At 39.3% G+C, this 12,159-nt stretch overlaps 1 protein-coding gene across 1 annotated transcript in view; it reads left to right on the plus strand.

Annotated features, from left to right (window-relative positions):
* INTS7 (integrator complex subunit 7) overlaps window positions 1-8,515 on the plus strand; it is a 59,333-nt gene extending 50,818 nt beyond the window's left edge. The window contains exons 18-20 of the mRNA XM_019738098.2: window positions 944-1,042; window positions 2,352-2,537; window positions 4,757-8,515. Coding sequence (XP_019593657.1) covers window positions 944-1,042; window positions 2,352-2,537; window positions 4,757-5,044 — 573 coding nt within the window. The 3' untranslated portion in view covers window positions 5,045-8,515. The remainder of the gene's footprint in view (window positions 1-943; window positions 1,043-2,351; window positions 2,538-4,756) is intronic.
* Window positions 8,516-12,159: the final 3,644 nt, after the last annotated feature.

The following is a 12,159-nucleotide window of genomic DNA, read 5'->3' on the forward strand; positions in this document are numbered from 1 at the left end:
CTATCTAGGTGACCTCTGTCATCAGCAAAATCGAGGCTTGCACTAGGTCTTTAAAATAGCCTTAATGCTTTCATGTGTGTATACTTACCTCCATACTCATCAAGTTGTATACATTAAATATATACAGCTTTTTGTATGTCATTTGTACATCAATAAAGTAGTTTTTAATTTAATTAATTACTTAATCAATCTTTGAACTCTTAAATTCTGGTTCTTTGCACTAAGTCTCAAAGGATTCACTGCACTGTTACTATTACGCTGCAGTAATGCTGGGATTTTCAAAACTCAGTTAAATTTGTGAAATAGATTTTAGAAATAAGGTACTTCATTCAAGTTTCAGAATGCCATAGAGTGGAACAATATCGTCATCCTTAACCTGAACTCCAGGAAGTTTCCACCATTGCTCACTCTCTGGGGACCCGTGATCGTAGGGTCAGGGAGGCCACCTAGAGGAGACGTGTTGAAGAAATGAGGCAGCTCAAAGCAGAGGTTCCACATGGGATGTGGTGTCAGCCGTGGGATATGAGCACGCTGCTCCGGCTTCCTGGCCACGTGCTCTGCATACTTGTCCCGATGGTAGTTACTCTGTGCTTTAGTGTCATAATGTGTCTGATAGCTCTGAGCTCTATACAGATGCAAATGCTGCATGTTGCTCGGCCTTGAGCAATGTGGGTTTTTCTCTCTTCTGTTATTTATTTCTTTATTGAACGTACTACTTCAAAATAAAATAAAATTATAATTGTATTCCTTAACATGAATGATTTGGCAAATTTACACCATATCTGGCTGTTATGCCTCTTTCCTGGTTGGTGGTATTGTTATTATTGACTTTGTAATAATCTATATGAGTGTTTGTAGTTTTAAAATTTCTTCCTGAAAGTACCATTTGTTGCTAAATTTGGGAATTTATTTTCATTTGATTTACTTTCTTTTTCCCCCCCAGCATACAGCATGCCTCTGCAATGCCATCATTGCTTTGCTGAAAGTTCCTCTTTCATTTCAGAGATATTTTTTCCAGAAACTGCAATCTACCAGCATTAAGGTAATATAGGAAGAATACTAAAGTTAATACAGATTAAAAACCCAGTTATGTCTGCAGATGAAGTAGGACGTAGCTCTGCTTCAGGATCTTACCTTTGATTTTGATCAAACTTATGCCCTTTAGTTGAAAGCCTTTCCTCCCTTTACCAGCTGGTTTGGTGAAGGGAATGGGATACGTATCCGTACCAAGTGCATTGGGACAGACATTTGGGCACGTGGGGCGCTGTCCCCTGGCTCCTACTCCAGGAGGAAGCTGAGTGGGTAGCCCGCAAGGATCTGGGCTGAGCCCACCTCTCATCACCAGCTTCCAATGAATCGGGTCTCGTAAACATCGCCTGCCTACCTCCAAAGCAGTTTGTCTTTGAACAACAGGTTTTGAGGAGTTGGCCAATGAGTAGAGTTAGTATTTTAAAATATTTAAGCCACCCAAGATTCAAAAGCAATTTTTGATTCAAAGAATGGAATTGTCGGAAAAGGGGGGAAATTGTCCCTTCTGAGAGATTTCCTGGATTATCCCTGTCAGTAAACGTGTTCAGTGTAATTTTGCATCCATTCAAATGCTTTGGTTGCAGATAACAAAGCATGCTGTTTCAAAATGGCCTGAATAGTAAGGAAAATTGATTAGGGAAGAAGTGCTAAGGTAGCAGGTTTCCCCGAGTTGATTAGTTCAGTGGCTTAACGACATAACAAAGACCCAATTTCTTCCATGTTTTCTGAGCTTTCTGTAGTTGAAGTGTATTTGGGATTTTTAGTATGTTTTTAAAGAAAAACTACTAATGAGATTTAAAATGTCATTTGGTTCATATGTAAAAACTGACTTTTATACCATGGTGACTTGTTTGTGTTTGTAATCCTAGAATTTTAAGTTCATTTGCATTTGAATTGAGTCAATTTAAACTTGCCCAAGACCAAAGAGACAGCAGCTGGACATGGAAGTTTACATAGTTGTATTTCCCTGTTAGAATCAGTTCATTGTCGGAGAAATGCACCACCCCTCCCCCTCAAACTGGGAAAACAGTGCTTTCACTCTTTTCTAATCCTGTTACCCTCAAACAGAACTGAGGTTTATAGGTGGAAAAACAAAAGAAAATGGGGGTATTGAAAAGGAGGCATTAGGGATAGGGGACCCTTGACTCCAAAGATAACATCTGTCTGGTTGTCTCAGCACAGGCAGGTCGTGTGTGTGTGTGTGTGTGTGTGTGTGTGTGTGAGTGACATTTTAACCTATAGCCAACGCTTAGCGCAGACACGTGTGTTGGAAGGAAGCTTGTTCTTGGTGGTCAGCGCTCACTGTAATGCTGGTATTGCAGCTCGCTCTGTCACCGTCCCCGCGGAACCCTGCAGAGCCCATCGCTGTCCAGAATAACCAGCAGCTGGCGCTGAAGGTGGAGGGAGTGGTTCAGCACGGATCCAAACCAGGACTCTTCCGCAAAATTCAGTCTGTCTGTCTGAATGTTTCTTCCACGCTACAGAGTAAATCTGGACAAGACTACAAGGTAATTTAGAAAAGAGGCAGAATTGTGATGCGCATTTTATCAACTCATTGTTGGACGTTTCCCAGTGTTTTTCTTGGTTAAGCAGATTGCAGTTCTTCCCAAAGGATCAGATAGACCTGAGTTAAAAGCACATATTGGGGTCTGAGTGGCTGATAAATAATACTTCTCTCTTCTCTGCCGGAACCAGCTGATAGATCACACTGTGAGTGTTATTACTGTTACAGCCATGGGGAAAGCTAGTGCTGGGGCCTGGTGACAAGCACTTCCTAGCCTTGTACCTCTGAACTGAATTTTCCCACCCAGCCTCAGCCAGTACACACAAGGGCCTGCCCCGTAACACTGACGGCAGAGAGGAACACCCTGAAGCCCAGAGAAGAAGGGAAAGAGAAGGTCCCTAGCTCCCCATGCCCAGTGCCCACCCTGAAACTTAACAGTCAGTAGGCTTTACCTCCTCTCCTGGAGACCAGCACTGCTCATCTAATAAAAGGTCCCTCCACGTGGAGGGGAGCAGCAGGAGTGGAGAAGAAGCATCTCCCTGGCCCCCGCCCCCAAAACAACACATCTATTTATTTTTCTCTATTTTAAGTAAATTTTAGCATTTTCCAAAAAAAGTAGCATTGACATACCCTACAGATAACCCTACAGGTATGAATAACCCTAGGAATTTACTGCTTTGCGAAATCATGAGGTAAGTTAACCAAACTCGTGTGTACTTTGTTAGCCAAAGTGAAGATTCTGAATCTGTGCCCATGAAATAACCAGTCTTCCAGATGTAGAATGTTTTTCCCTTTACACACATCTCTTTCCAGTTCTTGGTGGTTTATTCTCAGTAAATGAAGGAAGGGGTCCAACACACAGTTGTATGAACAGAGTTGTTCAACTGCCCAAATTGGCTGTGCCCCAGTTTATTGTGGGCATCAGCTGAGGTTCATAGCAAGGAAAGGAGTATCAGTAAAGATACAAAAAGAGTGCATTTATTCTCCTTGGTGGTTTTAGGCCAAAAAGCCAAGGGAAGTTCTGGTTTCAGCCATCATTACTTTCTTTACTTTGGTAACTTACCCTCTCTGGCACTCGCCCACTGATAAGGCTCAGCCCTCATTCTCTTCCTCTTTTGACTTTCTTGACAAAGCATGGTGCCTTCTGTAGCCACTCAGTAACTATTTGGAGACTGATGAAAAAAAAAACCACTTACTGTTTTTAGAATACAGCTGTTACGTTTGCATGATCTCTGTTGTCACAGGATCATAATGAGAATTTACATGGTTGACTTGTCCCTGTCTGCAGCTCTCTCCTCTTGGAGTTTAAAAGAACAGTAACCATGATTCTCTTTGTTCCTTGCATATAATGACTCCTATTAAGAAAAAAACATGCCAGCTGAGAGTATTGGTCTGCTTGCTGACTCACCTCTTGAGAGGCATTGAGTAAAGTCAGGAAATTCTCATTATTTAGAGAATTAACTTAGGTCCAGAGTCTCCAGCTGGACCTAAGATTAAGCTGACATAAGGCAGATTAACAGGAGAAGAGCATACAAGTGTTATTAAAATCTTACGTGGGGTCAGGGCAGTAAATTATGGGGAAGTGACGAGGAGATTTGTTGGGGCAGTGGGCGGGACTAGTGGAAGGTAAGTGTTATTTTAGTAGGTTGGTCTGTACAGGTCATTTCAGCATTGATTCCCAGTCTCTGGGGATAGGATGTTCTCTTCCTGGTATAGGAAGCTACCTTTCTCATGTGAAATTTTACGGCCTGTTTTAGGGTAAAAAGAGGCAGGTCAGAGAGCCCTTCCTGCATCTGTTGTTTCTTAAGTGCCTTTAGCTCAAAATAATCAGTGTGCCAAAGCAGGATGTTTTGCGGTGGCATGTCCTCAACTCCTTTACTGGGAAGAAAGGCCAGCATATGAAGGGGTTGAGAAAGGCTCTGGGAGTTAGTTCTGTTCAAGGATAGTGAGGAGGCAGTATCACTTCATAACGAAGGGTGTAGGCTATGGAGTTAGCCTGCCTAGGTTCAGATGCCAGCTCCACCACTCAGCTGTGTAACCTTGGAGAAATTACTTAACCTCTCTGCTTCCTCGTCTATGAAGCTAGGATAATAATGGTACCTACCTATTGGTTGTGTGCATTTATTATTATGAGTACATAAGCACTTAGGCAGGGCCTAGCTCATACGTAGTAAGCACTCAGTAAATGTTAGCTGTTGTTATTTAACAATTCTTTTATTCCAGATACCCATTGACAACATGACCAATGAGATGGAACAGAGGGTTGAGCCTCATAATGATTACTTTAGTACTCAGTTTCTGTTGAACTTTGCTATCCTTGGAACACACAACATTACAGTGGAATCTTCAGTGAAAGACGCCAATGGTATCGTATGGAAGACTGGTCCCCGAACTACCATATTTGTCAAATCCCTGGAAGACCCGTATTCCCAGCAAATTCGCCTACAGCAGCAGCAAGCCCAGCAACCATTACAACAGCAGCAGCAACGAAACGCCTACACTCGGTTTTAGCCACGTGACGAATGCATTACAGACTTTACAGGGGTTGATCAAATTGTCAAAAATAATTTGCTTTTTTCATACAATTAAGATACGAAAGTTATAGTGTGGAGTCCATTTGCTCATTGGTTTCTGCAATGGGATATTCTGAAAAATGATTTTTTTTCTTAAAAACTTAATTTGAGAAATAATTGGGTTCCTAACCAGGAAGATTTTTTTCCTTGTTTCTTTACCCAAGTCCTTTATCTCGTATTTAACATTTTCATTCTTTTATTGTTTTTACTGTTGCTGAGCCTTTTCTTTTTTCAAGAAAAGTCACATATTGGGATCACTGAATTAGTGAATTTGACTGTTTCTACCCAAATATATCATTTGCTGCTGACACAGACCTCTAATTCTGAGCTAGTCCTTGGAAAGTTCTGACCAGCAGGTGCACGGTTCACCGGTATAACAGGAACTGAGCCCTCGCACAGATGAATGTGGAAGTGTCCCCAGAAATAGCCATCTTCTGGTTTGAGAGCAGGCAGTTTGACAGAATTGAAACATCCTGCTATATTATTTCAACCACTTACCTATCTTTTCTGTGCTAAAGCAATCTTAATTTATTGTTTTAGTATTTAATTGACCCAAAGGGCAGCTAACAATTACATAGCAAGATTGGAGATTAATAGTTTGGTTTTTCTAATATGTGTGTGATTGTGTAGACATTGTACATTGTTTCAAAGGGTGAAAAAAGTCACTCACATTTAATATCTTAATGTTTTAAGGTAGGAGGGCAGCTCTTTTCCTTTGATTGTTTTAGTTTCTTGGTAAGTTCTGTAATGCTGGACTTGGTTGTCTAGAAAGAACAGTTTCTTCATAACACAACCTCAATTAGTTGGGATGCTCAGGGAATAGAAGTTTTCTAGTTAGCCAGGAATCCCCTTTTTTCAATACTGGTTGAAAACCATTATAAAATCTAATAATAATATACTTTCTTAACACAGTATACTAAATACCATGTTTTCCCAAAAATAAGACCTAGCCAGACCATCAGTTCTAATGCATCTTTTGGAGCAAAAATTAATATAAAACCAGTCTCATATAAGACCTGGTCTTACTTTAATATAAGACCCGGTCTTATATAATATATTAATTTTTGCTCCAAAAGACGCTTTAGAACTCAATGGGGGAAAAGCGAAAACCATTCCCCTTGAGATCATGAACAAGGCAAGGTTGCCCACTTCCTCCACTTCTATTCAACATACTGCCGGAAGTTCTAGCCACCGCAATCAGACAAGAAAAGGAAATAAAAGGCATCCAAATTGGTAAGGAGGCAGTAAAATTGTCATTATATGCAGATGACATGATACTATATATAGAGAACCCTAAAGACTCCACCAAGAAATTATTAGATCTGATAAATGAATTTAGTAAAGCAGCAGGATACAAAATTAATATTTGGAAATCAGTTGCATTTGTATATACCAATAATAAAACATCAGAAGGAGAAATTAAGAAAACAATACCATTTACAATTGCTTCAAAGACTATAAAATACCTGGGAATAAATTTAACCAAAGAAGTAAAAGATCTGCACTCAGAAAATTATAAGACACTGAAGAAAGTAATTAAGGAAGATACAAATAGATGGAAACACATACCATGTTCCTGGATAGGAAGAATTAATATCGTAAAAATGTCCATACTGCCTAAGGCAATATACATATTCAACGCAATTCCTAGCAAACTACCAAGGATGTTTTTCACAGAAATAGAACATATAACCCTAAAATTTATATGGAACCATAAAAGACCCCGGATAGCCTCGGCTATCTTGAGAAATAAGAATAAAGTAGGAGGTATAGCGATACCTGACATCAAATTATACTACAAGGCTACAGTAATAAAAACAGCATGGTACTGGCATAAAAACAGACACACAGGTCAATGGAACAGAATAGAGAGCCAAGAAATAAATCCATGCCTCTGTGGTCATTTAATCTATGACAATGGAAGCAAGAATTTATGGTGGGGTAAAGACAGTCTATTCAATAAATGGTGCTGGGAAACCTGGACAGACACATGCAAAAAAATGAAGCTGGACCACCTCCTTACACCATATACAAAAATAAATTCAAAATGGCTTAAAGACTTAAATGTAAGATCAGAAACCATAGAATTCCTAGAAGAAAATATAGGAAGAAACTTTACAGACATTACCCGGAGAAAGATTTTTACTGATATATCCCGTTGGGCGAGGGAAGTAAGAGAAAAAACAAACATGTGGGATTACATCAAACTAAAAAGTTTTTTTCACAGCAAAGGAAACCATCAATAAAACAAGAAGGGATCCTACTGAATGGGAAAAGATATTTGCCAATGATATATCTGGCAAATATCTTTGGGGGTTAATATCCCAAATTTATAAAAAACTCACTCAACTCCAAAAAAAACCCAATTAAAAAATGGGCAGAGGACATGAAGAGACATTTTTCTAAAAAGGACATACAGATGGCAAACAGACATATGAAAAAATGTTCAACCTCACTAACCATCAGATAAATGCAAATAAAAAGCACAATGAGATACCACCTCACCCCAGTCAAAATGGCTATCGTCAATAAATCAACAAACAAGTGCTGGCGTGGAGGTGGAGAAAAGGGAATCCTTGTGCACTGTTGGTGGGATTGCAGATAGGTGCAGCCACTATGGAAAACAGTATGGAGGTATCTCAAAAATCTGAAAATGGAACTACCTTATGATCCAGCAATTCCACTCCTAGGTATCTATCTGGAGAAATCCAAAACTTTAATTCAAAAAGATTTATGCACCCCTATGTTTATTGCAGCACTATACACAATAGCCAAGACATGGAAACAACCTAAATGCCCATCGGTAGACGACTGGATTAAGAAACTGTGGTACATTTATACAATGGAGTATTACGCAGCCATAAAGAAGAAAGAAATCTTACCATTTGCAACAGCATGGATGGACCTAGAGAACATTACGTTAAGTGAAATAACTCAAGACAGAGAAAGACAAATACCATATGATCTCACTTATATGTGGAATCTAAAGAAAAGAATAAATGAATGAACTAATCAGAAACAGTTTCAAGACATAGAGGAAAAACGGGGGTTGCTCGATGGGGGGGGGTGGGGATAAGGAGGAAGGTGAGGGGATTAGAAAGCACAGTCAGTAACCACAAGATGGCCATGGGGTTACGAAAGTTAATTTGGGGGATGTGATCAATAATGTTGTAAAGATTTTGTAGGTTGTCCGATGGACACTTGTCTCATAAGGGAGACCACCTCAGGGATAATGTAGATGCCTGATCATTGCACTGTACACCTGAAGCTGAACAATAATGAATGTCAACAGTAGAAATGTAATGGCTGTGTGCGATGTCAGATGGATAGTGGATGAGGGGAGGGGGGTTGACACAGTGTGAGGGATATAAATGATAAATGTCTAACTACTAAAAAAATTAAAAATAAATTAATTTTAAAAAGTGTTAAAAAAGACGCATTAGAGCTGATGGTCCAGCTAGGTCTTATTTTCAGGGAAACACGGTATGATTTAACTGTCCTTTCTTAATTTGTGATCAGTCAGTGCTTCAGGTTCATGGTTTCTAAACATGAGGGATCACAGGATTGCAGATATTAACATGGGTTCTTGGTCTGGAAGCAACTCCTAACGTGAAGCAGGCACATTCCTTGGAAGTTTCCTTTTTAAATAAATCGCTCAATTTTGTTGCTTATGTTTTGTCTTTTTCTCTTTAAAGTTGACATTAGCTCAGAGGAATGGTAGGCTTCAAAGAAAAAGAATGATACATATTTTTTTATTATCACGTGGCCTCGAGGTGAGAAGTGATTGACAACTCAGGTCCCTCTAAGATCACTTGGCTTCGTGGGCTATGTCCCAACACAACACATTTTACTGCCAATAGCCAGATTGTTGGCCACTGTGATGACATCCCTTTAGATGCAGCCCGCTGTACCCAATGCGTGATGTACACGGTCGTTACAGCGTCCAGGAACAAGCTTTAGGAAGAATTGCCAGAGTGGTACGGAGGACGTGTGCAGAGCCCATGCCCTTTTACCGGGTGTGGAGAGAGCTGACTCAGAAAGAAGGGGTTCCACTGGGCTCTGATGAATTAGCTCTGTGACCTGGGGCAAGTCACTTCATTTCTGTAGACTTTAGTTTCCCGGTCTATAAAATGACTGACTTAGACTGGCTGGCTTGCCTGCAGTCTGGAGTTTCGTTATCAGATTATTGACTGAAAGCCTAAAGAAAAAAATAAGGTGCTTAAATTGGGAAAAACCTTCCCCCCCTACCCCCCATTAAATGGCTATTTTCAGAAGGGAATTTTATGATGTTGATTTCAGGTTTCTGGTACTGTTTCAAGGCAGAATTTTCTAGAAAAGAAGCAAATCTTGCAAGTCACCAATTCCCTTTGAGGCCTTCCAAAATTTTATGTCCTGAAAAGATAGGTTTTTGATAGCTCTATTACAAACTGATTTGGTGTACTGTAAGGCCCATGACACAAACTTGGAATTATTAAAATAAGAACATCCAAATAGTTCTGAGTATAAAAATAACTTTGTGAAGCAAAAAAGGCTATTTTATTTCAGTATGTCCATTAGCCCCAGGATTGGGATGCTGTCTCATGTTTGGTATAGTATCTACTGCATTTTTGGCATCAACTGTGAAACAATTATTTGCGATGCAGGGAAACTTTATAATTTTAACACAATAACGAGTGAAAAGAAAAAGAAATACTCAAGGAATTATGCAGAAAAGAAAAATACACGTACTGGTTATGAAGTGAGCGCATTTCCTGAATTTAGAAATACAGATAAGGGCCACTGGCTGATTCTAGGAAGCCAAGTAGTTTTTCTCAGTGTTCAGTGACTACAGTATAACTTGATGGCTAAGGTCTGGAGCCACACTGTCCTGGTCCAAATCCTCACTATCTAGCTTTGTGACCTTGAACAATCTTTCTATGCCTCAGTTTCCTTATTCCTCAAATTGGGAAGCATAATAGGGCTTCGTGTGGTAGGTGTGAGGATTGAGTTAATACAGAATTAATGTATGTAAAGTATTTGGAACATGCCTAGCACATAGTAAGTAGACATACAAGTGTTTGCTGTCATTATCATCCTCACTAGTATTATCTTACTGTGTTAGATCAGTTCTTAATCTTAGCATTTTATTTATTCAAAATAAAAGTTACCTTTTCTCTGCTACTAAACACATTTAAGCTGTCTTCCTTCATATTCAATTTGGGTACAGTGAGTAATAACAAAATAACTTATGTTGACCTAAGCAAAATGGAATTTCTGTTTACTACAGCGCTGTAAATACTATTTAATTAAAATTTTTAAAGACAAACATACAAAGAAAATTATGAAAATACTTTCTAAAGCTACTGTTTGCCATCACGGGTGATAGCAGTAGCATATTGACTATTTAGAAATTAAAGTACTATTGTATTCCAGTTCAAGAGATTTTGTGGTATGACCTTTCTAGCTCAAAACAACCAAGGTATGTAATTTGCAACTGGAGGCTGTATGTCACTTTTTACATGAATATACGACTCAAAGAAGAACAAGGGATCCCAGACATGTCGGTTTAAGTTCTATTTATAAGACTCACTTGCCATGGGTCCTTGAATAGGACCCTTGATCTTTCTGTCCCAGTATCTGCTGGCACTACTGAGAATAAGGTGACCCTGCCACCTGGTGTGTAGAGTATATGCAGCACTGTCCAATAGAACTTGTGTGGTAATGGAAATGGTCTAAGTCTGTGCTATCCAATAGAGCCACTAATCACATTCAGCTATCTAAAATACCCGAGGTGCCAAAAAAGGTATACAAGTGGGCACTTTGGTCAGCGTTGCTCAAGCAGTAGTTTGCCATAATCAGAAGTGTCTGGACGCTGGTGATAACCACTTTGAGCACCTCTTGTCATTGCAGAAGTCAAACATGACTTTTATTCATCTTTTGTTACCAGTATATATTGAGTATTACAATTGTAATACAGTTTTCCTTTCTTAAAATGTGTATACATTTTTTGGGCACCCTCTGTATGGCTAGTGGGACTGAATCTTTTATTTATTATTAATTCTGGTAAATAGACTCATGTGGCAGCTGCCTGTAGAATTGGACAGTGCAAAAGTGAGAAGTGAAGAAATGAGATTCACTGTTACCTTAGGACCTAGACAACTCTTGTGAGGGGTCTACGTTGGAATTCTTTGATGCACCAAAGATTTCACATGGAAGAGTATAAATAACAAGGTGTTTGGCGTTTGTGTGTTTGCTTTGCATCTGGTGATACACTACTGTGTTGGTCAACCAAACACCCGTCTGTTCTTTCTATAATGCGCCCTTGGATTTAGCCTTTACCAGTCACCAACATGAAAAGTATGATGGGATGTATTGAGAAGTCCCAAAGTCTGGTGAATTGGCTTAGATTTCCTACCAACAGCTCTGTAGGAGGTGATGGTCTTCCTTTCCATTTCTGGCCCAAGAACACAAAGACCTTTTATCATGGCTGAGTATTTTATTGGCTTGGCTGGATCTAGTCCATTGTCCTTTGGTACGCAGTCTAAAGTGCTCATCCTAGGAGCAATTTAATTTTCAATTGTAATTGGTTATTTAAACAGAGTGAGTCATGTTTTTTTCTTAAATGACACACCAAGACCTGGAGCCATGGATTCCCACATTCTAATGGAAGAATGTCAAATGTTCTAAATTAAGTTTTTGCAAACCTACTACGGTTACAAAACATTTTTCAGTCTGTACTTTTTCCCTTATCTTTCTGCTAATTTGCAACTCTCTCCCAGAGCAATTCTCTCTTGCACAGTCAAGTTGGTTGTTCAATAATTGTCCTCTTTGCTTATTATTTAGGTCTGGTAAAGATGGAAACTTGGTGAAATGAGTTTGGGGATTGTCTTGGAGTTTGGGGATCATGTCTACAGGTGTAGTTTTCGTTTAGTGATACCCTAGCTGGCAAACGAACTAAAAACCATTTTTGTTTCCAGATAATTTTTTTAAGCAAAATTATAATGGTGAGATAATATCAAATGAATTGTAACAATCAGGAGAATGAACATCTACCCAATATCCTCAAAAGTCAGA

The sequence above is a fragment of the Rhinolophus sinicus genome, linkage group LG17, assembly GCF_036562045.2.
Source record: "Rhinolophus sinicus isolate RSC01 linkage group LG17, ASM3656204v1, whole genome shotgun sequence".
NCBI lineage: Eukaryota > Metazoa > Chordata > Mammalia > Chiroptera > Rhinolophidae > Rhinolophus > Rhinolophus sinicus.